At 48.5% G+C, this 27841-nt stretch overlaps 2 protein-coding genes across 6 annotated transcripts in view; one reads left to right on the top strand and one right to left on the bottom strand.

Moving 5' to 3' along the window:
- Nucleotides 1-4592, top strand: part of LOC121551415 (sterol regulatory element-binding protein 1-like) — a 33860-nt gene extending 29268 nt beyond the window's left edge. For all 5 annotated transcript variants that reach the window (XM_045214787.1, XM_045214786.1, XM_041864056.2 and 2 more), the window contains 4 exons: nt 57-222; nt 635-817; nt 1792-1903; nt 2117-4592. In XM_045214787.1, the coding sequence (XP_045070722.1) occupies nt 57-222; nt 635-817; nt 1792-1903; nt 2117-2337 (682 nt within the window). In that variant the 3' untranslated portion in view covers nt 2338-4592. The remainder of the gene's footprint in view (nt 1-56; nt 223-634; nt 818-1791; nt 1904-2116) is intronic.
- A 7397-nt stretch (nt 4593-11989) lies between these two features.
- LOC121551414 (retinoic acid-induced protein 1) lies at nt 11990-27098 on the bottom strand. The gene is made up of 4 exons (XM_041864054.2): nt 20378-27098; nt 18823-18916; nt 18121-18170; nt 11990-14129 (listed from the first exon to the last, which is right to left on the bottom strand). The coding sequence occupies exons 1-4, from the start codon at nt 27068-27070 to the stop codon at nt 14121-14123; spliced, it is 6846 nt and encodes a 2281-aa protein (XP_041719988.2). The 5' UTR covers nt 27071-27098; the 3' UTR covers nt 11990-14120.
- Nucleotides 27099-27841: the final 743 nt, after the last annotated feature.

Here is a 27841-nt window from a genome sequence, read left to right as displayed (position 1 = left end):
ACTTCCCCAGTTCTTCTCCACCACCTTTCTCAACAGGGTTTTTCATGTGTCCTCAGGAGTCCGTTGCCCAAGGCGTCTTTGAACACGTTCCGAGCGGTGCGTGCCATGCTGACCAAACCAGAGAACTGCCAACTGAGTCTGAGCCACAGTGAGAAGGCCAGCGGCCTGCTGAGAGACAGCCTCAACCTGGGACCACACTGTCACAGCAGCAGCCTAGACAAGGTACACACATACACACACACACACATACACATACACATACACATACACATACACATACACACACACATACACACACACATACGCAGCAGCTATGGCCAGAGCTGTGGTGCATTGTAGTTGCATTGCATGTGTGTCTCAGCTGAGTGCAATGTTCCTGCAGTGCAACACAGAGCTGGGCCCCATACAGCACAATGGACAGGATACATCAATACACCCTGTTACTGCCTTTCAAACTAATGTCATTTTTAATACGCACACACACGATAAGGTTTGCCTCCTCTCTCTCCATCCATCCATCCATCCATCCATCCATCCATCCATCCATCCATCCATCCATCCATCCATCCATCCATCCATCCATCCATCCATCCATCCATCCATCCATCCATCCATCCATCCATCCCTCCCCCAGGTGGTCCAGTTGCTGCTGTGTGACCTGCTGCTGGTGATGCGGACGAACGTGTGGCGTCTGCAGCAGAGCTCCAATCCCGGAGGTCTCTCCTTGCAGGCCTCCCCGGCCGAGCTGCATGGCTTCCAGCAGGACCTCTCCTCCCTCAGGAAGCTGGCCCAGAGCTTCAGGCCCGCCATGCGCAGGGTAGGACATGGAGGGAGACCTGCACATGTAGACACGGGCGCACACATGTGTATGGACGCATAGACACACAGGTTGAGAGAGAGAGAGAGAGATCACCTACAGAGAGATGAACCTGGAGAAGAGTCCCCTAAGCAAGCTGGTCCTGGGGCTCTGTTCACAAACACAAACAGACCCCACAGAGCCCCATGACAGCAACACAATTAGACCCAACCTAATCATGAGAAAACAAAAAGATAATTACTTGACACATTGGAAAGAATTAACAAAAAAACGGTGTAAAAAAAACCAACAAAAAAACGGTGTTTGACTATGTACAGACTCAGTGAGCATAGCCTTGCTATTGAGAAAGGCCGCCGTAGGCAGACCTGGCTCTCAAGAGAAGACAGGCTATGTGCACACTGGCCACAAAATGAGGTGGAAACTGAGCTGCACTTCCTAACCTCCTGCCAAATGTATGACCATATTAGAGACACATATTTCCCTCAGATTACACAGATCCACAAAGAATTCAAAAACAAACCCAATTTTGATAAACTCCCATATCTATTGTGTGAAATATCACAGTGTGCCATCACAACAGCAACATTTGTGACCTGTTGCCGCAAGAAAAGGGCAACCAGTGAAGAACAAACACCATTGTAAATACAACCCATATTTATGTTTATTTATTTTCCCTTTTGTAATTTAACTATTTGCACATAATATAACATTTGAAATGTCTTTATTATTTTGGAACTTTTGTTAGTGTAATGTTTACTGTACATTTTTATTGTTTATTTCACTTTTGTTTATTATCTACTTCACTTGCTTTGGCAATGTTAACATATGTTTCCCATGCCAATAAAGCCCTTCAATTGAAATTGAATTGCGAGAGAGAGACTCAATTGGGTAGAGCAGAGCTATTTCTGACCTATCACTCATCAAATGCTTTTCTCTCTGCTCTCCTCCCACTTTCCTCCCTCTCTCCCTCTCAGTTGTTTCTTCATGAGGCGACCGCCAGGCTGATGGCTGGGGCCAGTCCCACGCGAACACACCAGCTCCTGGACCGCTCGCTCAGACGCAGAGCCACCCCCGGAGCCAAGACAGGTAACTGCAGAGAGGGTTATTGGTAGTTTGTTTGTGTGTGAGAAAGGTTGGAAGTGTGTGTGTTTTGTGTGCCATTTTTAAGCCTTTCATAACAAGGTTGAAAGGGACACGGATGCGACATGAGTGTAGTTATCTGTGTAATATCCCTCTCTGTATCCCCCACGACTCACCTCTCTCCTCTCTCTCTCTCTGTGTGTGTGTGTGATTCTACAGAGGAGTGTGAGATGCGTCCTGGCCAGAGGGAGCAGGCTGAGGCGGTGATGTTGGCGTGTCGCTACCTGCCCCCCTCCTTCCTGTCGGCACCGGGCCAGCGGGTGGGCATGCTTGCTGACGCAGCCCGTACCCTGGAGAAGCTGGGGGACAAGCGTACCCTCCACGACTGCCAGCAGATGATCATTAAGCTGGGCAGCGGCACCACTGTCACCTCTGCCTAGACTATACAGAGCGAGACAAAGAGACCAGCTCCCCCCCCCCCCCCCCCCCCCACACACACACACACACACACACACACACACACACACACACACACAAACAAATGGATGAAGGAGGTTTTTGGCATTTGGCCTGCAGCTGACGAACAGACATACAGACAGTCTGCCTAGACACTGAGAATCATATCATATCAGACAGACAGACAGACAAATAAACATACTTGACAGTTACCTGCCGTCGGTTTCATATCACCCCTTATCCCTGATTCACCTATCAGTACAGTAGACAGCTCGCAGACTGACAGTTTAGCAGGGGAGGACCTCACCTCTCCTTCACCCCAAAAAAGTGTTGCCATTGACACTGTTGACATGATCTGTCATGTAACCTAGTCATCCTCACCAGAATATATAGGTTCATATTTCTGTTTCTTTTCTATTACTCTGTGTGAAATGCACTGTAGTGGCGGAGTGTGTCCGCTGGGTGGGGTTGTGGCGCCCTCTGCAGGACTGTGAAGGTGTGACGCCTGGAATCGTGTGTGTGTGTGTGCGTGTGTGAGAGGGAGAGAGACCAGGGGAAAGGTTTTTACATGCAGTTATACACTACTAGCCCCATGTTTTGATTGGGCGATGCACCTTACAAAGCGAAGCACTCTGTTGTTGTTATTGGTGTGTTTAGAGAGTGGCTGTCCGTCTGATTGGCTGCGGTGCGATGTGATATCATCATGGGTGGGAGGAGCAAACCGTGTTGGGACAGACTGGGCTTTTTGAGGAGCACAACGTTTCAGAAAAAATAGAAATGTATCATGTAGAGTAGACAGGTTTCTCTATCATGTTGAAAAGAGGACCATGACAGATCTATACATTGTGTTTCTATCTGTGACGATCTTAAATGTTGCATCTCTCTCGCGTCTTTTTATCTGCACTGGCCCAGAGAGGCTGTATTTGATTAGTTAAATAATATTGTGGCTTTTTCTTTTCATATTTTTTTCTTTATTGTTGTTGCTGTGTATATATTTTAAAGTGTATTTATAATCTGTCTGAGATTTGTTCTGTTGATCAGTATTTTCCATTGGCCGGGTGATAATTATTACTTTCCACCCTCATTGTGTAGCATTGGCAGAGGCTTGGGGTCTAATGGGGAGTATGGGTGTGTCCCAAATGGCACCCTATTCCCTATATAGTGCCCTACTTTCTATGGACCCTAGTCAAAAGTAGTGCGCCATGAATGGGTGCCATTTGGTATGTGTTACTTAACCTATGTTTGTTGACAGTGTTTCCATAGTTGGTTAGTGTGTCAAAAAAGGGGACAGTGTCCATGTGCTATGGGGACAAAGGAGTGTCAAAGACCATTCAATATTCTCATCAGACTCATTTGAGCGTTTGCACTATTGCACAAGGTGTCTACTACCATTATGATGATATCAAAAAGAGTTGGCGGTGTCGAGTCCTCGAGCGATAGGCTCGAGTCTAGGGTTGAGCTTCCAGACACTTCCAGACAGAACAGTGTGGTGACCATAGAAATAGAACGAATGGCCGCCAATCCACCCATCACAGAACATTGACTTGAATGGGATTGTCCGTTCTAGTAATTATATTTCTATGGTGGTGACCCCCCCCAAAGTCACTCAGTTCAAGACCAATAGCTTACAGAAGAGCCCGAGTCACATCTAGTATTTCTAGATCTCATCATTTCATTGACTCTTGTTGTTATCATCTCTTCTTCCAAAGAAAACCAGAAGCAAGGCAGCCCCGGCCTCCTGTAGTCAGGCCCCTGGGTCCTGTTCACTAGGTACCAAATTGAAGAAAATGGACTGAAACAGGGAGCGAGTTTTTGCTCTTGTCCAATAAGAAACTGTAAACACGTTGTGTGCGCCTATGAACAGGACCCAGATGTTAAAAAGACAGAGAGAAGAGTTGTGTGTGTGTGTACAACCCTGTTCCAGAACCACAGTTTTTGTTTTCAGAAGACTGTAAAACCCCATTTTGATTATTTAGCATGCTTTTGTTGTGTTTATCCCAGGACATGCTAGTTTGTAATAGTGTATCATTGTAAGTGACTGACTGAGGGACACTGGACTGATGATTCCTTCCCAGTGTGACTGTGTGTTAAATCATCGCAACCACATCTGAACATGTAGTAGTAGTATTATTATTATATTGTTTCTTAACCAACATATTCTTTCCTTCCCTCTTTCTCCTTCTTTGCTCATTGGTTTATTCCTTGATATGTAAATAAAAAAGAACATTTTGTAATGAAATGCCTCCGGGTCTATTGTGGTGCTTTGATGGGAGGGGGTGTGTGTGTGAAGGTTATTCAGTAAACTGAAACTACCGAACGGTTGCTAGTTCTAATCCCCGAGCCGCCAAGGTGAAAAATCTATTGATGTGCCCTTGAGAAAGGCACTTAACCCTAAATGCTCCAGGGTGGCCGTTGATAAGGGCAGACCCTGGCTGTGACCCCACTCTCTGAGGGTCTCAGGGAGAGTGGGATATGCAAAAACACATTTCCAGTTCACACATGCGTATTATTACAGACTTGTATATGTGTGAAATAGGACAAATATAAGCACCCGCAAAAATTAATGTTATTATTGAAATGTAACTAAAACGAAAAATAATCATGAAAAATAATTTAGCAAACAAATAAAATAATTAACAAACCTGTTTTTTGGGGCAAAAATCTAATCGGGTTTCCATGCTTTTTGGTGTTTGTCAAGCTGCTGAATCTGGCAGGTAAATGTGTCCAGGAGCTGGCGATGTTGTGCATTGGTATCGCCACACTAGAGTATGTGAGCGGAGCTGGAGTGGAGCGGAGCGAGGAGCTAAGCTGGAGTGGAGTGGAGCTGGAGTGGAGCGGAGCTGGAGTGGAGCTGGAGTGGAGCGGAGCTGGAGTGGAGCGGAGCTGGAGTGGAGCTGGAGTGGAGCGGAGCTGGAGTGGAGCGGAGCTGGAGTGGAGCTGGAGTGGAGCGGAGCTGGAGTGGAGCGGAGCTGGAGTGGAGCTGGAGCGGAGCTGGAGTGGAGCTGGAGCGGAGCTGGAGCGGAGCTGGAGTGGAGCGGAGCTGGAGTGGAGCTGGAGTGGAGCTGGAGTGGAGCGGAGCTGGAGTGGAGCTGGAGTGGAGCGGAGCTGGAGTGGAGCTGGAGTGGAGCGGAGCTGGAGTGGAGCTGGAGTGGAGTGGAGCTGGAGTGGAGCTGGAGTGGAGTGGAGCTGGAGTGGAGCGGAGCTGGAGTGGAGTGGAGTGGAGCTGGAGTGGAGTGGAGCTGGAGTGGAGCAGAGCTGGAGTGGAGCGTGGAGCGAGATTCCCAAAGGCTGGAGCATCAGCCTTCTCGCCCGCTGCAATTTCGCTCCAGTAGTACTCACTTCACACGCTCAGGGCATGCTCGGCCCAGCATGCATTTGTAGTCTACTTGTGTGCTGCTATAGCCCCTTGCTTTAGCTACTGTCATCTACTATGCTAAATATTTTCATAAAGAAACTGATAAAACACTCAAGCAAGAGAGGGAGTGTGGTGATGTAGTGTCCACAACTAAAGAATCATTGTGGAATCTGAAAAGACACGTATCCCAAAAGCATGATGGTGTACTTATTACGTGCACAACGAGGTGGGTAGCAAAGTATTTATAAACTAAAAATAAGATCTCTTAAACTTTTTGTTCTATTATCTGTACAACAGGCCATAATTGATATTGGCCTGGCATATTCCCACGTTCAAGGAGCTTTCAGTTTTGATTGGGTTATTTTGCCTAAAAACCTTTAGGCCTACCTACAGTGGGGAAAAAAAGTATTTAGTCAGCCACCAATTGTGCAAGTTCTCCCACTTAAAAAGATGAGAGAGGCCTGTAATTTTCATCATAGGTACACGTCAACTATGACAGACAAATTGAGAAACAAAAATCCAGAAAATCACATTGTAGGATTTTTTATGAATTTATTTGCAAATTATGGTGGAAAATAAGTATTTGGTCAATAACAAAAGTTTCTCAATACTTTGTTATATACCCTTTGTTGGCAATGACACAGGTCAAACGTTTTCTGTAAGTCTTCACAAGGTTTTCACACACTGTTGCTGGTATTTTGGCCCATTCCTCCATGCAGATCTCCTCTAGAGCAGTGATGTTTTGGGGCTGTCACTGGGCAACACGGACTTTCAACTCCCTCCAAATATTTTCTATGGGGTTGAGATCTGGAGACTGGCTAGGCCACTCCAGGACCTTGAAATGCTTCTTACGAAGCCACTCCTTCGTTGCCCGGGTGGTGTGTTTGGGATCATTGTCATGCTGAAAGACCCAGCCACGTTTCATCTTCAATGCCCTTGCTGATGGAAGGAGGTTTTCACTCAAAATCTCACGATACATGGCCACATTCATTCTTTCCTTTACACGGATCAGTCGTCCTGGTCCCTTTGCAGAAAAACAGCCCCAAAGCATGATGTTTTCACCCCCATGCTTCACAGTAGGTTTTTTAATTTTTTTATTTCACCTTTATTTAACCAGGTAAGCCAGTTGAGAACAAGTTCTCATTTACAACTGCGACCTGGCCAAGATAAAGCAAAGCAGTGCGATAAAAACAACACAGAGTTACATATGGGGTAAAAAACATAAGTCAAAAATACAACAGAAAATATATATACAGTGTGTGCAAATGTAGCAAGTTATGGAGGTAAGGCAATAAATAGGCTATAGTGCAAAATAATTACAATATTATTAACACTGGAATGCTAGATGTGCAAGAGATTATGTGCAAATAGAGATACTGGGGTGCAAAAGAGCAAAATAAATAACAATATAGGGATGAGGTAGTTGGGTGGGCTAATTTCAGATGGGCTGTGTACAGGTGCAGTGATCGGTAAGGTGCTCTGACAACTGATGCTAAAGTTAGTGAGGGAGATAAGAGTCTCCAGCTTCAGAGATTTTTGCAATTCGTTCCAGTCATTGGCAGCAGAGAACTGGAAGGAATGGCGGCCAAAGGAGGTGTTGGCTTTGGGAATGACCAGTGCGATATACCTGCTGGAGCGCAGACTACGGGTGGGTGCTGCTATGGTGACCAATGAGCTAAGATAAGGCGGGGATTTGCCTAGCAGTGATTTATAGATGGCCTGGAGCCAGTGGGTTTGACGACGAACATGTAGTGAGGACCAGCCAACAAGAGCGTACAGGTCACAGTGGTGGGTAGCGTATGGGGCTTTGGAGACAAAACGGATGGCACTGTGATAGACTACATCCAATTTGCTGAGTAGAGTGTTGGAGGCTATTTTGTAAATGACATCGCGAAGTCAAGGATCGGTAGGATAGTCAGTTTTACGAGGGCATGTTTGGCAGCATGAGTGAAGGAGGCTTTGTTGCGAAATAGGAAGCCGATTCTAGATGTAACTTTGGATTGGAGATTCTTTATGTGAGTCTGGAAGGAGAGTTTACAGTCTAACCAGACACCTAGGTATTTGTAGTTGTCCACATACTCTAGGTCAGACCCGTCAAGAGTGGTGATTCTAGTCGGGTGGGCGGGTGCCAGCAGCGTTCGATTGAAAAGCATGCATTTAGTTTTACTAGTGTTTAAGAGCAGTTGGAGGCTACTGAAGGAGTGTTGTATGGCATTGAAGCTCGTTTGGAGGTTTGTTAACACAGTGTCCAATGAAGGGCCAGATGTATACAAAAATGGTGTCGTCTCGTAGAGGTGGATCTGAGAGTCACCAGCAGCAAGAGCGACATCATTGATATACACGGAGAAAAGTGTCGGCCCAAGAATTGAACCCTGTGGCACCCCCATAGAGACTGCCATAGGTCCAGACAACAGGCCCTCCGATTTGACACACTGAACTCTATCTGAGAAGTAGTTGGTGAACCAGGCGAGGCAGTCATTTGAGAAACCAAGGCTATTTAGTCTGCCAATAAGAATGCGGTGGTTGACAGAGTCGAAAGAAAGGTATGGTGTTCTTTGGATGCAACTCAGCATTCTTTGTCCTCCAAACACGACAAGTTGAGTTTTTACCAAAAAGTTATATTTTGGATTCATCTGACCATATGACATTCTCCCAATCCTCTTCTGGATCATCCAAATGCACTCTAGCAAACTTCAGATGGGCCTGGACATGTACTGGCTTAAGCAGGGGGACATGTCTGGCACTGCAGGATTTGAGTCCCTGGCGGCGTAGTGTGTTACTGATGGTAGGCTTTGTTACTTTGGTCCCAGCTCTCTGCAGGTCATTCACTAGGTCCCCCCGTGTGGTTCTGGGATTTTTGCTCACCGTTCTTGTGATCATTTTGACCCCACGGGGGTGAGATCTTGCGTGGAGCCCCAGATCGAGGGAGATTATCAGTGGTCTTGTATGTCTTCCATTTCCTAATAATTGCTCCCACAGTTGATTTCTTCAAACCAAACTGCTTACCTATTGCAGATTCAGTCTTCCCAGCCTGGTGCAGGTCTACAATTTTGTTTCTGGTGTCCTTTGACAGCTCTTTGGTCTTGGCCATAGTGGAGTTTGGAGTGTGACTGTTTGAGGTTGTGGACAGGTGTCTTTTATACTGATAACAAGTTCAAACAGGTGCCATTAATACAGGTAATGAGTGGAGGACAGAGGAGCCTCTTAAAGAAGAAATAACAGGTCTGTGAGAGCCAGAAATCTTGCTTGTTTGTAGGTGACCAAATACTTATTTTCCACCATAATTTGCAAATAAATTCATTAAAAATCCTACAATGTGATTTTCTGGATTTTTTTTCTCTCAATTTGTCTGTCATAGTTGACGTGTACCTATGATGAAAATTACAGGCCTCTCTCATCTTTTTAAGTGGGAGAACTTGCACAATTGGTGGCTGACTAAATACTTTTCTCCCCCACTGTATATATATAAAAATAAAAATAAAAAACAGTGTCTCTGCCCAGCCTGGCAAGAGTGGCCAAAAGGGTGTTTAGCTTCCCCAGTGGCTCTGCAAGTGTGGAGAGGATATTCTCCGCTGCTGGCCTGCTCTCCAGGCACCATTGCATGAGCCTGAAGCCACAGACTGGCCAAACTCATGTTTCTAAAATTGAATTCAAAGGCACTAATAAGTCATTTTAAATTTAATTTGTATTTCATTCTAAGTAAGTCACAGCCTATATGTGCAATTTATAGACTATATAATGATTTAATACAATGACATGTTGTTTAAATGCTGAGCCCTTTACGTCCCTACCAAGCTGTTGTGTCTCACTCGCAAATGCTTCACAATGTATTTCTTTGTAGACTATAACCTATAAATAATATAGACTAAATAATTCATTTTCGTACCTTCTTAGCCTCCCTGTCTGGCTCCTGACCTATTTAGAGTGTTTATATGTTGTTTAATATGACATGTAGCCTATTTGAAATGATGTGTGCTTCTTACATTCACCTTTTCATGTTTATTCAAATACTTTTCATTCAAAGCCATATGGTTTGGTTTCAATACTTCAAAACCAATTGGTAGGTCCAGGTATTCACAAAAATAGATGGGTGTTGGTTGAATGGAGCGAATTTGGAGCTGCAGTTTTTTCTTCTTCTGTGAGAGCAGAGCGGTTTTTAGCAGAGGGTGGGAAAGGACATGGAGCGCAGAGCGGTGGGCAAGCACCGCTCCATGAGTGAGCAATGAATGGGATTTCCAACCACAACTCCGCTCACAGGCTCTGCACCACACTAACAGAAAACTATAATTTATACAGTCATTTGGGGTATTATCAATAGTAAAATACTGTGAAAGTTTTACTGCAGCATGCTGTCAATTATGGTGCATTGTGGGAACATTTTGTGGGCTGGGAAAATAATGGCTGTATTTCGAATGGTACTGTTATTCCACCCCACAGAATACAGTACTATACCGTATTTTTGGAGTGCTGAAAACGTTTTGACCACTAGTGGTATTGTTGTTTCTGTCTCATTAACATATTTTGAGGCGTGTCTTATAGGAGGCTATGCCCCATCAATGTAAAATGTATAGAGGACAGATTAGAGTGGCAGCAAGTCTTAAACCTTTAATACTTGAGCCTTTTGCCATGTCTTTTTTTTAATCTGTTTTGCCCTGTAGTCGCTGTCAGTTTGGAAAGACATGCTCCAGAACTTTGGCGACTACTAAGTATTTTTTAAACCTTCCGCTTTGGGCCGGATGTGTCAATGTGTAGTTCATACATGCAGAATGAATCTTACCTCAATTAGCCACGAAATCCCTAGTTTGAAAGCAACTGTTTTTTCTGGAAGCTGTGCTGCGCCATTTCTCCTAAATTTTCCCCCACGTGGGCCAGCCCCCTAGCAATTTGAGTTATAGCCAGTGCTTGACTTGGACTGAAATAGGTGCTGGTACTCATTTTGGGTGCCTGTTTTGTTTATATTTATGTGCAGGAGCTCCACAATACTGTTGAGCTAATAAGAGGTGCAGGAGCTCAAGCAGTAGAACATTTGAGGTGCTGGTACTCCGCTCCGGTGAGCTCCTGCCCAAGTCAAGCACTGGTCCTAGCCAATGAGCTTCAGCCCTTCGCCATTTGAGTGACAGCTAGCAAGATGCGCACACACAGCAGAGCAAGAGAGAGAGAGAGAGCAATGACGTGGTGCATATATCTGCACATACTGTACGTGACGTAGTACGCAATATTCGGGTACCACTTTTGTCTCGTGAATGCTACTTTCAGAACTACTGGCTAAAAAGTATGGAAAAGTACCGGAGAATCTCTATAAGGTCTCTAGAAGTGCAAGTAATATAAACCACCAAATATTTATTGATATGCTGTAATGTGTAAACATTCAGCCAACCTGCTTGCACCAATCCCATGTAATTACAGTAAAATACTGTGAAATACAAACCACATCTCCCCTCAATGAATTTCATTCATTCATCCAGTCAATTATTCACGCATTCATTATTCTACGGTATTGTAATGTGTCATTACACAGTACTTGCTTTGATTCTGTATTTAGATTACAGTAGGTGTACTGCAATATGAAATACAGTAACTTACTTGCCACTTTGCTCCTTGTAAGTTACTGTCAAATTCACGTCAACCCCTTTACAGTGTAGCTATCACTAGCTAACAGGGAAAAATGTAATTCTTCTTACATGTACTACTAAAATTAAAAAGCCTTGGATTGGTGTAAACATGGGTGAAAGAGTTTCCACCATATTTTTTGCACCAGTCTCAGCGCTATGCCTTTTTAAATCCAAGTCACATTGAGATTGACTTTATCATTGAAACCTAACCTAACTTATGACCTGACCCATCACCTTATGTATTACTGCTCCCCAGTTGCAAGAAGTGACCCCGCCCACCCCCCCCCCCAAAAAAAATACAACACTGACACATGCTCCAACGCATGCTTTCTGTCCTTAACACTGAAACTGAAACTAAATAATGTAACAACAAAATTGAAATATTTCGATACAACTAAAAGTAAATAGAAACTAGCATGTCAGGTCTGAAAACAAACTGAAAGTAGCTGAATTTAAAATAAAAAGCTAAATAAATAAAAATGAATATAAAAACACAAAACTATAATAACCTTTGTGTGTGTACTGTGTGTGTGTGTATGCACCTTTGTGTGTCATGATGTCCCAATTCTTACATCTGTATTTCTGTCCTCATAGTATGTCATTAATGATCACTAATGTGTGTCTGTGTGTCAGTGCAGATCTGGAAGGAGATGACAAAAAAGAACAGTCCTTGGTCTGGGCAGCATTGAAAGGTGCTGGTATATTTGACATTGGCGTTACAAAAACATTTCACACAAATTGATGCTGTAGTGTCATCGATTCAAACAATGAAAACATGAAAAATAAAAATTAACTGCATGCTCAACTTAGAACGAGTGACATTCCCAAAAGTCTAATTTTTTTAAAATGGATTCTTTTAATAACATTTTTATAAGCAATAACATATTAATTTTATAGAAAATAAACATCTCTAGGAAATACTATACACAATTATATTAGTACATCACATCTTACATTTAAACAGCGTCAAATACTTATATACACCATTAAATAATGAGAGCATCATAATCAAGAATCATAAGAAGAAGAGGTATGTGGTGTGATGTTTTGCTCTTGTTTGTACTGTACGCCCTAATACTGTATGTGTCCACTGATATGAAGTACTGAAGTACTGTACACTACACACTAAAGTAGTACTGAAGTACAGTACACTACACCCTTAAGAGGCTGTCTGTGTGTGTGTGAGAATGCTGCAGTAATGGGAAGAGGCTTTGTTACTGTGAGTGCCACATACAGAGAAAGGAATGAGAGAGACACACACTTGATGTGGAGTCAGAAAACGAAAACTGTCCGAATATGGACATCGTACAACAGTCACGATTCCCCATTTAATGGGGAGGACTGTGATTACCGTTCGGTGTCCATATTAGGACATCCTCAGTCTCTGTACGGTTGTTTCAGCTCTATGGTGCTGAGAACTCAAGCCGTGTAGGACTAAGAATCCATTGGAGTCGTATCCTTGTCATTTTTATGGAGACAGCAGCCTTTGGTGGTGGAGATGATGGACAGCGATATTGATGAAGAACTGTGGTGAGATGACATGACCCGTGAGATGATCCCGGCCGGGCCCTAAGCCCTTACCTTTAACCTTTATGGTGATGATGTGGCGTCTACTGTACATCATGTTGTATATGCACACGGCTGAACTTCGACTGGGTGACCCCCAGAGTTTGGACTTCGCCCCAATATCCAAATTAGCATGCTACACACTTAGAATGAAGCAATGTATAAGGCATGCATTCTAAGTAGTATGCTAGTGTGAATATTGGAACCTTTATTTTTATAAAAATGTTTAATTGAACACAAAGCGGGACAGATACTAACGCTGACTCAATGGTGTTGTATAGCCGTAATATGCACATCAAAATACATATCGGAAGAAGAAGAAGAGTGTTATATTAAAATACCGTTATTTTTTCTTTCTGTCAATATCAGAATCATATTTAGAATCTGTTAAAGCACGCAATGTACAATTTTTATAACACTTAAGCGCACATTGAGATACATCCAGGGGAGGGGCGGCTTCTTTTGACGCATGACATCTTGAATCGGAACACGCTCGTTCGCTTCCTTGCACAAGCACACACACGGAGTCGATGTCACACACACACACCGCAACCTGGAACTTGGACAGCAAAGCCAGGGGGGGCCTAGTCTGGCCAATCGCAATCCACCAGGTGTCCAAAAATGATAGCGACCGTTCCAGAGGCAGAACAGTGCACTGTGAATTTAAAACAGCTCCCTGTCTCTCCCCCTCTCTCCCCCCACTCTCTCTGGAGGGGTGGTCTCTAAGTAACCATGTCTGCCAGGTGTCTAGACGCCAGACACAGACAGACAGGGCTGTGAAAGAGTCTCTCAAAACACTGCAGTCCGTCTGTCCGTGAAGGAGACTGTCTGTCAGACAGACACTGCAGTCTGTCTCCCTGTCTGTCTGTCTCCCTGTCTGTCTCCCTGTCTGTCTGTCTGTCTGTCTGTCTGTCTGTCTGTCTGTCTGTCTGTCTGTCTGTCTCTCTTTTTCTCTGTCTCTCTGTCTGTCTGGTTATCAGGGGTGGCTGAGATAAAGCAGTGCTGTTGCCGGGGGTTACGGGGGTTGCTCTGAGGGACCTGCTGTCTAGTGTCTGTATTGCTGCCATCGGTGGTGCCTCAGAGGATTCCCAGCTGTCCCCATTGGCCAATGAGTCTGTCCATCATGACGTTTCATCATGACTCATCATCATCAGGTTTGGGTGGAGGGATGTCCTATCTGTCTCTCTGTCGTACTGCATAGGTGATGCTCACTGGGGCTGGGTGGTGGTCTATTTTACAAAGCCTGGAAGACAAAGACAAATTATGTATGAGGGCTATTGCTGTTCACTTCAAAACAAGTGCACAAAGATGATTGTGCTTTCGAGAGTGTATGGGTGAATCTGTGTGTGTTGTGTCATACTGTCTGCAGGTTCAGTAGGTCTCTCTCTCTCTCTCTCTCTCTCTCTCTCTCTCTCTCTCTCTCTCTCTCTCTTCTCTCTCTCTGGACAATATGTACTCATGCCTGCTGAAATAGAATGCACCGGCACTCACAGCACTGCAATGTGTGTGTGTGTTATTCTCCATGGCCAGCACAGAATGGGACCTTTAATTGCCATGGTCACTGCAAACATGAAAGCTGCAGTGTCTGTGTGCCTGTGTCTCTGCTCTGAGCTAACGTGAAAGCTGCAATGTGTGTGGTTCTGCACTACTGTGCAGACATGAAAGCTGCAGTGTGTGTGTGTGTGTGAGTGTGCGTGTGCACGCACCTATGTGCTGGTGTGTGTGTGTGTGGTGCAGACATGAAAGCTAGCTGCAGTGTGCAAAAGTGGAGGATGGAGGATGCAGCTGGCCAGTGAACCGGCTCCTGTGATAGAACACAGTGGGAACGCCTATTAATTGCACTGGTGTGGTGCTTCCCCCAATCCTCTGCAGTCTCTCTCTTTCTATTTCTCTCCCTCCCTCCCTCTTTCTCTATCTGAATCGCTCTCCCTCCCTCTCTCTCCCTTTGTCTCTCAGTATTCTCTTTCTCTTCTGTTGCTCTCTATATTCTCTCTCTTTCTCTCTATCTGTAGTCTGTCTTTCTTTCTCATTCTCTCGCTCTGTTTCTCTCCTCTTTCTATCTCTGAGTCTCTCTGTTTTCTCTCCTCTTTCTATCTCTGAGTCTCTCTGTTTTCTCTCTTCTTTCTAACTCTGAGTCTCTCTGTTTTCTCTCCTCTTTCTGTATCTGAGTCTCTCTGTTTTATCTCCTCTTTTTATCTCTGATTCTCTGTTTTCCCTCCTCTTGCTATCTCTGAGTCTCTCTGTTTTCCCTCCTCTTTCTATCTCTGAGTCTCTCTGTTTTCCCTCCTCTTTCTATCTCTGAGTCTCTCTGTTTCTCTCCTCTTTCTATCTCTGTGTCTCTCTGTTTTCTCTCCTCTTCTATCTCTGAGTCTCTGTTTTCTCTCTTCTTTCTATCTCTAAGTCTCTCTGTTTTCTCTCCTCTTTCTATCTCTAAGTCTCTCTGTTTTCTCTCCTCTTTCTATCTCTGAGTCTCTCTGTTTTCTCTCCTCTTTCTATCTCTGAGTCTCTCTGTTTTCTCTCCTCTTCTATCTCTGAGTCTCTCTGTTTTCTCTACTTTTCTATCTCTGAGTCTCTCTGTTTTCTCTCCTCTTTCTATCTCTGAGTCTCTGTTTTCTCTCCTCTTCTATTTCTGAGTCTCTCTGTTTTCTCTCCTCTTCTATCTCTGAGTCTCTGTGATGTAATGGCCCACTGGTCATCTTTTGTTCCTACACATCCGCAGAGAACACTAACACAACCTCTGTTTGTCTCCTACTGTGTGTGTATGTTATGTGTTGTGAGTGTGTGTGTGTTTGTGAACATTCACATGTTCATATGTTTTTGTGTGAGTTTGCGCAATATGTGCCTGCTGTGTGTGTGTGCCTGTGTATATGTCTGCCTGTTGTGTGTGTGCGCTTGCCTGTGCCTACTCTGTGTGTGCCTGTGTGTGTGTGTGTGTGTGTGTGCCTGTGTGTGCAGCGGTTCTGCACATGCTCTCTGCCCATGTGAGATTGCTCCCTCCCTCCCTCCCTCCCTCCCTCCCTCCCTCCCTCCCTCCCTCCCTCCCTCCCTCCCCCATCCCTCTTTTCCTCCCTCCCTCCTTTCCTCCCTCCCTCCCTCCTTTCCTCCCTCCTTTCCTCCCTCCATCCCTCCTTTCCTCCCTCCCTCCCTCCTGCTGGTGTCTGTGTCTGTTTTGTAGAACAGTGAGAGGAGGACAGCAGAGGAACAGAGAACAGAGGCAGAGTTCCATGGAGACCTGGGTGGGGGTGGTTGTGCCTGGGACTGTGTCTGTGTATCTCTACTGCTCTCTGATTAGGCTGCTCAGCCCGCTAAATTAGCATCGCACAGACCCACCAGCCTCCCTCTCTCTCTCCCCCTCGCTCCCTCTTTCTCTCTCTCTATCCCTCTCTCTCTGTCTTTCTCTCTCTCTCTCTTCTCTCTCTTCTCTCTCTCTCTCTCTCTCTCTCTCTCTCTCTCTCTCTCTCTCTCTCTCTCTCTCTCTCGTGCTTCTATATGTGGGAGGTGAAGAGATGAGGGAGGGGGAGGGGGATAGGATACAGGGACAGGAAAGGAGAGAAGAGAGAGAGGGAGAGAGAGGAGAGGAATGAAGGAGAATGCAGAGGGAAGGGGGCAGGGATGGAGAGTGTGAGAGAGGGAGGGAGCGAGGGGAAGGCAGGGGGTGAAGAGAGGAGAGGAGAGTGTGAGAGAGGGAGGGAGCGAGGGGAAGGCAGGGGGTGAAGAGAGGAGAGGAGAGTGTGAGAGAGGGAGGGAGTGAGGAGAAGGCAGGGGTTGGGCGGGATGCTTTTTTGATCAGCAGCCAGATTTTCATCCCTGTCTGTCAGTCTGCACAAAGGAGAGGAGAGAGGGATGGGGAGAAGAGAGGAGGGAGGGATGGAGGAGGGAGGGAGGGAGGGAGGGAGGGAGGGAGGGAGGGAGGGAGAGGAGAGAGAAAGGGAGAGGAGAGAGGTAAGGAGAAAGGAGATGAGAGAGAGGCTGCTGCTTCAATGCACCGCTGCGCCCTGCTGAATGTCAGTACCCCTCTCTCTCCCCTCTCCCTCCAACCCCCCCTTCCCTCCCGCCATCATTGACTTTCCTCCAGTGTGCAGTGTGGTGATACGGACACCAGATGGCGCCTCCCATAAAGCAAACTGCGGCCTTGGAAATCCAAACAAAACAGGAAGAGTGGGCTGCTACTGTCATCACACAACCACTTTCAGTCATAACAATGTACAGCGTGGCTGGCTGACTAATGTTTTCAGAGAGGTGCAGTGTGAGAGGTAGCTAGTGGGATAAAGTGTAGGATGATTTGCCATTTTGATAAGGTCATTCATAGGACTACCTGTGCAGTCATTTAAAATGAACAAATACAACGGATCGCATCGTAATGTGCATAGGGCTTGAGATATGGGCTTCATCCCAAAAGGCACCCTATTACCTATGTATGCACTACTTTGACCAGAGCCCTATATGGATGTTAATGGGCAACATACATTCCACTACAATAACATTCTTCTTCCTATGCATAGAATGTGTTTGTCATAGATTAGAACATTCGGTGCCGACATGGATAATAGTTTGCCGAACTCTGTCAATCCAGTTTGAGTTGGATTTATATCCTATGTCTGCTTCCCTTTTAGCTTGGTGCTGACCGGTCTTTTAGAGTCTGTGTTTAGTGATGGGAGGGAATCGACAGACTGACCTCCAGCCCTGCAGAACGCTGTGTGAGACCAATCAGTGTTCAGTGTTCAGGTGACGTTAATAGTGGTGTTAGTGTTAGCGGACTGGCCAGTCAATAGTGCTCAGCGCTAGGCAGAGATGCCTGATACGCTGTTACCACGGGAGACGCAGAGATACACGACCTTGGTTACACAAATCCTCTGTCTCTGTCTGTGTCTGACTCTCTCTCTGTCCATTTATGTGTGTGTGTGTGTGTGTCTGTCTATTTGTGTGTGTGTGTCTCTCTGTCTGTTTGTGTGTGTGTGTGAATGTCTCTCTCTCACTCTCTCTTTCTCTCTCTCCCTCCTCTCTGTCACTGTCACTATATATCGTTCTCTGTCTGTCTGTCTGTCTGTCTGTATGTCTGTCTTTCTGTCAAAAACTGAAATTGAATGTATGAATTGTAAAATCACAATATTTTAAATTCCTCACCAGAGGGGATAGAGAGATGGGAGTCTTGGATTATAGGAATGTTTACGGATATCAAGGTATTTCCTTTGCCCTTTTGCATGTGTACAGACGGATTCTGTTAATTTGCTTACCTCGTGTTTCGGACATTTCAGTGAAAAGTTGTCCTCTTGGAACATGCAGCCTGAGAGAGAGAGAACGAGAGAGAAGGAAGGAGAGAGAGATATAGAGAGGGAGAGAGGGTAGTAGGGAAAGAATGATAGGATGAGGCAGGTTGCAGCCATGGTGCACTCTGCAGGATTAAACTGGCCCTTCAGCTCCTCCCAGTGCTGCCTCTGCAGATGTGTGAGGGCTTCTAATCCCCACTGTACCTACTGATGGCGTGAGGTAATACCTACATACAGCATATGCTTATACACAAATGAACACACGCACGCACACCCACACACACACACGCTCCCTCCACCCCTTCATCCATCCCTCCCCTTTCATCCCTCCTTCTCCCCTCCCCTCTACATCTCTCCCTCCTACTCCCTCCTACTCCCCCCATCCCACACTCCTTCTCAACCCCTTTATCCATCCCTCTCCTCCTCTCTCGCCTCTCTCCTCTCTCCTCTCTCTCTCTCTCTCTCTCTCTCTCTCTCTCGCTCTCTCTCTCTCTCTCTCTCTCTCTCTCTCTCTCTCCTCTCCTCTCCTCTCCTCTCCTCTCTCTCTCTCTCTCTCTCTCTCTCTCTCTCTCTCTCTCTCTCTCTCTCTCTCTCTCTCTCTCTCTCTCTCTCTCTCTCCTCTCTCCTCTCTCTCTCTCTCTCTCTCTCTCTCTTTCTGAGGGCTCTTACCTATCTCCTTGGCGCAGATGTAGTGGTATTTGTGAGGGCAGCCTTTCCAGCAGCAGCTGATGGACGCACCCACTCTCTGGCACTTGGAGCAGCTCTGGAGACCAGACAGACAGACAGAGAGAGAGACGGACAGAGGGACAGACAGCCAGACAGCCAGACAGAGGGACATAGAGACATACGTACAGAGAGACAGACAGACAGCAGACAGGCAGACAGGCAGACAGGCAGACAGTCAGTTAATAATAAAGAATACACTTGCTGTTGCCAACAATATGTCACTGTGGCCAACATGTCACTGTGGCCAACATGTCACTGTGGCCAATATGTCACTGTGGCCAACATGTCACTGTGGCCAACATGTCACTGTGGCCAATATGTCACTGTGGCCAACATGTCACTGTGGCCAATATGTCACTGTGTCCAACATGTCACTGTGGCCAACATGTCACTGTGGCCAACATGTCACTGTGGCCAATATGTCACTGTGGCCAATATGCCACTGTGTCCAATATGTCACTGTGTCCAACATGTCACTGTGGCCAACATGTCACTGTGGCCAATATGTCACTGTGGCCAACATGTCACTGTGGCCAACATGTCACTGTGGCCAATATGTCACTGTGGCCAATATGTCACTGTGGCTAACATGTCACTGTGGCCAATATGTCACTGTGGCCAACATGTCACTGTGGCCAATATGTCACTGTGTCCAACATGTCACTGTGGCCAACATGTCACTGTGGCCAACATGTCACTGTGGCCAATATGTCACTGTGGCCAATATGCCACTGTGTCCAATATGTCACTGTGTCCAACATGTCACTGTGGCCAACATGTCACTGTGGCCAACATGTCTCTGTGGCCAACATGTCACTGTGTCCAATATGTCACTGTGTCCAACATGTCACTGTGTCCAACATGTCACTGTGGCCAACATGTCACTGTGGCCAACATGTCTCTGTGGCCAACATGTCTCTGTGGCCAACATGTCACTGTGGCCAACATGTCACTGTGGCCAACATGTCTCTGTGGCCAACATGTCACTGTGTCCAATATGTCACTGTGTCCAACATGTCACTGTGGCCAACATGTCTCTGTGGCCAACATGTCACTGTGGCCAACATGTCTCTGTGGCCAACATGTCTCTGTGGCCAACATGTCACTGTGGCTAACATGTCACAGTGGCCAACATGTCACTGTGGCCAATATGCCACTGTGGCCAACATGCACAGTTCCCTACAAAATAGATTAGCACAAGGCAAATGTTTTTCTTTTTTGTGATCAATTTTTTATTTATTTCATTTCATAGTAATGTAAAACCCCAGGGAGGACAGTCATTCCTTTCTGACTGTGAGAGGCTAGAATTATAGATCGGAATCATGTGGAGTTTACTGTATGTGAAATACAGCACTTCAAATATTGACTCTCCATTGGTAAGATGCAGTATCAGTATCAACTGGAGAGAGAGAGGGGGAAAGAGAGAGAGAGAGAGAGAGAGCGAGAAATAAAGAAAGAAAAAGAGAGAAATCAGCATAGAGAAAGAGGAAGGTCTCACCGTTTCTGTGGAAGTGTGAACAGCCTCTGTCAGGCCGTACAGCCTCCCGGCCACCATGATGACCCCATTGGTCCAGATAGCACAGTTCTCATGGGCCCAGTGTTCCTTAGCCTCAGCCTCCCCCTGCAATCTCTGGAGCAGGCCTCCTCCTCCACTGCCCCCCTCCTGACCACTAGCTGTGGCCTCCGCAGCCCTCCTCTCCTCCTGGAGCTGCTGCATCCTCCTGAACCTATCCCGTAGGGTGGGCCGGTGCGTGCTTCCGCCCTCCGCAGGTGCCCTCTCTGCCCTCCTGGGGCGCCAGTGGTGGGGGTGGGGCTGATGATGGTGACCCCCACCACTAGTACTACTACTGCCCTCCTTTGTGACTGTCTCCATATCCCCCTTTTTAATGCCTTCCTTTTCGGAGCTGGGGTCTCCTTCGCTTTTTGGGGTGCTGCTGCTTGGTTCCTCGATGCTACTGTTGGAGCTTGTTGTTTTCTCTTGGTTTTCCCTCGGGGGTTCTATATGTCTTGCTGACAGGATTTTGCGCGGGATGCTATCCTCTGGGTAGTAGGGCCCACACAAATCCCCCAGCTCACGGTAATTTGCCGGCTTTCCACACAGGCAACACGTTAGACACCTGTCAATTAAGTTTTTGTTAACCAAGGGCCCCTGGAGCAAAGCTGAGGAGCTGGGTATCGCCTTGGCAACCGTGACTGGGTTTTTAATTTTGTCCGGGCTCTTTTTCCGGGGCTTCTGAAACACCATCTTCAGCTCTTCATTGCGCCTGTTTACGATGGTACAGAGAGAGGCGAAGTCTCTGGAGCTGTCGATACGCACATATGGACAGAAGGAATGTTTGATTCCGCTTTTGGGGGTTTTGCTCAGTACCTGTTTGAGAGAGGGCTCCGGCTGCTTTTCCTCCGACACCGCAGGGCTCTCCTTTTTCGATGTCTTTTTCTTGAGTCTGGCCTCCCTCCCTGCAGCCTTCACCACTGCTTCAATCACTTCAATGGCGTCTTTGATTCCCTTTTTAGGACCAGGTTTTTTGTGCACCTTCAGAGGTTTGCTGCTCTGCTGTTCACCTGGGGCTCTGCCTCTCCCTCTCTTTTTGGACCAGGATGAAGAGGGCTTCCTCCCTCGTTTGGAGGGAGGCGGCTGGATCATTTCTGTGGCGATCACCTGCGGGCTGTCTGTGATCTCACCTGGGCCGGCTGGTAGATCGGGCATTGTTGTTAATGTTGTGTCAGTGGGTGTCTGTGTCTCTGTCTGTTGTTCTCCTGTTGTTGCCCCTACCTTCTCGTCAGCCACAGGCCCCTCTGAGGGAGGCTGTCCTCCTTTCCTCTTCCTCCTCTGTTTCAGGTGCATCTCGTGGTTGTTCTTGATGGCCCTCTGCTTGGCCAGCCGCGGCGTGTTGATGATCAGGCTTCCCGTCTCCATGGCGACCACCGTGGCGTCCGTGCTCTCCACCATGGCCCATTTCCTCCTCTTGGTCCTGGTGGGTTTGTTGGCATCGCTCGCCGCTGCAGCGTCTGGCACCCCCGCTGGGAGTGACTCCGGCTGCACCCCCTCCCCGGTGTTCTGCTGCACCCCTCCCTCCTGTTCTGTGTTCTGGACCCCCGTGGAGTTCCACTCATCCCCTGCTACCTCCTCCCGTGTCACCTCAGGGGCGCTCACCACCGCCACTGGGGCCTCGCTCTCCTCCGAGATGGCCAGCGACACAGGCTTTGACGTCACTTCCTCCACTATTGCCTCTGTGCTCTCGGGCTGTGGTGTTGGCAGGTGTTTCTTCGAACCAGTGCCCATGTTTATTTTCTGAACCATCGCCTCGTATTTCAGACCCCTGCCTTTGCGCGGGGGGAGGTACTTGGTTTTAGTGGGACACTGAGAAGGGACACTGGGCATTTCACTAACCACATCACAGTCAGTCATCGTGGGAGGAGGGTTATCTTTGGTCAGCACAGTGATCAGAGAGGCCTTGAGGTGTCTGCCTCGCTTTAGCCTCCTCTTGGGGCCTCGGACACCCATCTCCTTGGATTTGACTAATGGAGGCTGGTTGGACTGGTTGGCCTGGTTGGACTGGTTGGACTGGTTGGACTGGTTGGACTGGTCAGACTGGGGAGTTTCAGGCTGTGGCTGTTGTGGTTGTGGTTTTGGTTTTGGTTTTGGACCTCGCTTTTTCTTCACCGGAGGTTCTAGAGGCAGAGGACTGGGTTTTCTTTTGAGTGGAGGTACAGGTGCAGTTACAGGAGGTACAGCTACAGTCGGTTCTTTAGGTTTCTCAGGTGGAGCGACAGGTATACTGGTGTCTGTTTTACTGGTGTCGGTTACACTGGTGTCTGTTACACTGGTGTCTGTTTTACTGGTGTCGGTTACACTGGTGTCTGTTACACTGGTGTCTGTTACACTGGTGTCTGTTACACTGGTGTCTGTTTTACTGGTGTCGGTTACACTGGTGTCTGTTACACTGGTGTCTGTTACACTGGTGTCTGTTACACTGGTGTCTATTTTACTGGTGTCTATTACACTGGTGTCTATTTTACTGGTGTCTGTTACACTGGTGTCTTTTACACTGGTGTCTGTCACACTGGTGTCTATTTTACTGATGTCTGTTACACTGGTGTCGGTTTTACTGGTGTCTGTTACACTGGTGTCTGTTACACTGGTGTCTGTCTGGTTAGGAAAGACAGGGAGGGCTTGCTCTATGCTCGTACGTTCCTCATTTTCTAACACTGCATTGGGCTTTGTTATACCTGTCAGGGTTTGAGTTAGGATTCCCTCAGATTGCTCCTTCTCTTTCTCCTTTGGAAGCTTATCCTGGGGGGGCTTTCTGGATCTCAGGACCATGTTCTTTCCATCCTTGCCTGGAGCTTTCACTTCCTGGTTCCCATCACCTTGCTGACTGTTGATGCTCAAGCTCTTCTGGCCTCTTCCTGGACCCCCTGTGATGGGTTGAATGGGACCTTCCTGTTGTGCCAACTTCAACTTAGAGCCTGTGCCCCTGGGACGACCCCGGGGTGCTCCTTCAGTTGGTTTTGGACCTGGTTTTGGTCCTGGTTTTGGACCTGGTTTAGGCCCTGGTTTCAGACCTGGTTTTGGGCCTGGTTTAGGCCCCGGTTTTAAACCTGGTTTTGGGCCGGGCTTCGAACCGGGCTTCATACCTAGTTTTGGTCCTGGTTTTAGACTCGGTTTTGGACCTGGTTTTGGTCCTGGTTTTAGTCCTGGTTTAGGCCCTGGTTTTAACCCTGACTTCGGGCCCGGTTTTGGGCCTGGTTTCGAACCTGGTTTCCGCCCTGGTTTCCGTCTCTCAGGGGGCTGGGGATCCTTAGGGGTTGTGTCCTGCGTGTTGAACGAGCGAGTGCACATTCTGGAGCGGGAGCCCTCAACCAGCAGTTTGGGTGTCTCGCTCGTCATGATTATGTCCTGGTGAGCGGCCATGTCTATCTGATCGGAGAACAGAGGACTCTTGCTGGAGGGCATGCAGGGTTTCTGGGGGGGTGAAGAGGCACTCTCCCCCTCTCTCTCCACACTCAGCTGTCTCCTGAATTCCACACCTGAGTGCATCAGTCTCCTCCTGCCTCGGCCGTGCTTCCGGCCGAAAGCCTGCGGGTGTGCAGATGGGGCCACGGGTTCCGGGTTGGCTGAGGGGGTCACAGCGCTTGGGCAGCTGATGCCCGGCTCCATGTCCTCATCACCTTTCTTTGGCGAGGGTGGGGTGTTGGCCCAGGAGGGAGCTGAGTGCAGTATCGACTTCCCTGGCAGCTGAGGGGAGTCAGGCTCCAGCACGTTGGAATCGCTGCGATCGATATGGTCCCTGGTGTGAGCCGGAGCTGGAGGTGTTGCTATCTCACTGAGAGCTGAGAAAACCATCATGGCCGAGTGAGACTGGGGTGGAGTGTCACAAATGGCTGACCCCATTTCTGGGGATTCTGCTGCTGCTGCTGTTGGGTCTGGTTGTGCTGCTTGGGTTTCTGTCTCTGCAGGCTCTGTGTTACGGTAAGGCTGAGGCTCAGCCAGGCTCTGGCCTTCTGTTCTGCTGCACAGCTCTACAGAATGCTCCTTCTGTGGGCTCGTACTATTGTTGAGGACCTCCTCAGTCGATGGCAGGCTCTCACTCTCTTCTCCCTCTCTCTCCTCAGCAGACAGAGGAGGAGATATAGAGTCCTGCTGCCTCTCCTCCTCTCCCTCCTCATCCTCCTCCTCCTCTTCTTCTTCTCTGCTCTCTCTCTTCTCTGAGGCCGAGAGCCTCTCGTCCAAAGCCTCGCCCCGGGGGGTAGGGGATATGTTCTCCGAGCTGTCTTCCTTCTCTGTTAAATATTGATCTTGGTCAAGGTCACCCCTGGAAATAAAGGGTGATGTCTTCACTGAGCTCTCAGAGTCGGTGGGAGATTCGGATTTGAAGGCCTCCGATTTCATCTCCTGGCCCAGGTCTCCCTTGTGGCTGGAGTCTGAGAGGCTTGGGGACTTATCCGCCGAGTCCCCTTTGCCTCGGTCATATTTGTTTTGTATCTCATGGTACATGTTCTCGTCGCAGCAGTAGCTCTTTCCCTTGGTAACTGCTTTGTTGATCTTGCTATACAGAGCTGGGCCTTTCTCGTCCTCCGGCCATTTCTCCTGCTTCTCGGAGGTGTCTGTGACATCATCGCTGCCTCTGCAGTCACGCTCGCTGTCGGGAGTCTTTTTCATGCCATCTTCCTCGTAGTCTGCCATTTTCTCCGTCCAGGCCAACTCCTCAAAGTTCTCCTTCAGTGGCACGCCGAGACGTTGGATATCTGGAGGGGACTGGCTCTCCTGCTTCATGGGGCTGGGGACCGTCACACTCACGGGGGACCTCTCATCCCCCACGCTCTTCATGGGGGTTTGTGGGGGGTCGTGACCACCCTGTGACCTGGGGTCAGGGGTCAGGTTGTCCCTGGAAGCCACGCTCTGCAGGCCGGACACAGAGTCACCAGACCGGGTGGACATGTCGTCCGGAGAGGTCATGGAGCAGGATGAGGCCGTGTCCAGGCCCAGGTGTGTGTTGTTGGGGGCCTGAGCTGGGCTCCTGCCCTGGCCACAGTAGTAGTACCCCCTCTCCAGCTGCTCGTCAGAACTACTGGAGTATCCCCCCTCCTGCATCTCCATGGGGACGAGCTGGTGCTGGTTGGTGCTGTAGGGGTCCTGCACGGGGCCCCCACCGTGCTGACCCTCGGGGCCTCCTGGCACTCCCTTGTACTCCTCTTCCTTCTTGGAGGAGCCGCCTCCACTGCTCCCAGTGCTATTGCTGCTGTTGCGCTTGCCCCCCTTTTTGTTGGCGACCATGGCCTCGGATAGCAACAGCTGCTGCACGTTGTTGGAGATGTTCTCCACCTGAGAGGTGAGGGCATTCAGGCTCCACAGGCTGGGATTGGCAAGCAGCTTCTCAGAGAAGCGCTCCTTCATGGAGACCCCCTGCGTGTAGCTGTGCTGCGGGGTTGGGTGGGCCACGTTGGGGGACGGGGACGGGTGGGAGCGCGGCGGCATCAGCAAGCCCTGGTCCTGCAGACCCACTGAGGAAGAGGAGGAAGAAGAAGCCGCCCCTGGGGTCATTGGTGGCTGGCTGTACTGGAAGCTCTCTGGATTGGTCATCAGAGGGGAAGGGGTGGAGCTGTAGGAGGGTGAGCGTCCCACGGAGCGTGCAGGGGAGTGGCTGGAGGCGGGACTACATGTCTGGTAGTACTGCTCAGGGGATCTGACGGACAGCTCGGACAGACAGTAGTTCTGCTGGGACTGGCTGAAATGTTGGTATTTAGGGTGGGCCTCCTGGGAAGTGGGCATACCTTGTAGTGGGGGCTGGGACTCGTAGCCACCCCTGGAGGGAGTCTGTTGGTAGCTGTAACTGTTCTGGGGTGGCGGTCGGTATCCCCCCTGCTTCAGACTGCTGTGGCTGCCCATCTGCCTAGCGTACTGGGAGCTGGGTGGCATACTATATCCCTTGTAGCAGTGGGGCATGGGGCTGCACTTCTCCATGTAGGAGGAGGAGGAGGGCGAGGGGGATGGGGGGTGCTGGGGGTAGTGGAGGTGGCTCTGGGGGTACATCAATGGGGACTGGCCTGGGTTTGGGGGATGGGGTTGGTGGTGTGGGCTGGTGTAGACTGGAGCAGAGGCCTGGTGGGGCTGGTGACACTGGCTCTGGGAGTGAGCCAGCATGTTCTGGTCCAGATACTGGGATGACCCAGGGGGACCCGGCTCCATCCTGCCTACCATCTCCTGCTCGTACTGAGCTAGCTGAGCTGGGTCGTCCCACTTAGACTGCTGGAGGTGGCCCTCGCTCATATACTGGGCCGGGTATCCCCCCGGGCCCATGTGATTGCTGTAGCCCCCCGCCTGCATATGCTGGGGAGGGGGAGGAGGCACTTGGCTCCCCCCACTGTAAGCCTTCTTATCATGAGGCGTCGAACCTCCTCCACCACCCACACCACCTCCATTGCCTTGGGGGTATCCAGGGTATACCTGCTGGCTGTAACAGTCCTTAGGTCCAGGAATGGGTCCACTTCCAGATCCAGGTCCGGGCCCTGGTCCCGCTGGGGGCATCCCTGTAGCGGTGGCCAAGGCGTGTGCCTCGTAGACCTGTCTGGTCTGTCCATGGTGGGGGTGCTGTCGGTAGCTCTCCAGGCGTGATAATTCATGGTGCTCCTGCTGGTAGCAGGGCTGGTTGCCGTGGAAACCGCTCCTCTCTCTGCTGAAGGACTGCATGGCTCCAGCTATAGGAGGGGATGGGGGAGGGAGGGGGTCGGGGGTGGGGGGGTTCTGATAGAGAGAGAGCGGGGGGAGAGAGAGATGAGAGAAGGAGTGGAGAGGGAGATGGGGAAAGAGGGGGAGGGAGAGAAAAACAAAACAGAGAGAAGGAGGGGGTGTTATTATCACAGAGCCAAGATGTTACATCTCTACCTTCACATCTCTAACCCTGACATCCTTCATCTCACCAGGAAAGATCAGAGACACAACAACAAAGTCTTGCCTTTCTGAGATCAATTTACTAAAATAAATGCTTGATTTGAATTCACAATTAATGTTACTGTACACACCTGTACACAGCTGCACTGTAAATACATTAAAATGATACATTTTCCCTTGACAGATTCTAAGCAAAGGACATATCCTCTGGGCAAGATAAGATGGACTCTGGACTCTGGACAGGGAACAGTGAACAAGCTAGAGTACAGCGGCCATTTCAAACATCTCAAGATGGAGGGAGCTAGCCCGTTGTTACCGGAGCTGGGATTGTCAGGTCATGCAGGCAGTGTGAGTTAGACAGCCATGTCTGTTACTGTGAGCCCCCGTCCAAACCAAGCCCGCCACGCAAGGACACGACCTCTGGAGAGGAAACCAGTATAGACGGGGAAACCACACAATGGGTGTGATGAATAGGTGAGGTGTTAAGAGATAACGGTCGATTGAGATGTTCTGTGAACGAATCCTGTCAATGTCATTCCGCATGAAAAATCTAATCGGAATGTTCCCTAT

This window comes from Coregonus clupeaformis, unplaced genomic scaffold (assembly GCF_020615455.1).
Source record: "Coregonus clupeaformis isolate EN_2021a unplaced genomic scaffold, ASM2061545v1 scaf0313, whole genome shotgun sequence".
NCBI classification, from domain to species: Eukaryota; Metazoa; Chordata; class Actinopteri; order Salmoniformes; family Salmonidae; genus Coregonus; species Coregonus clupeaformis.
Note: the sequence above shows the minus strand (reverse complement) of the source record. Positions and strands in the feature narration are given on the sequence as shown.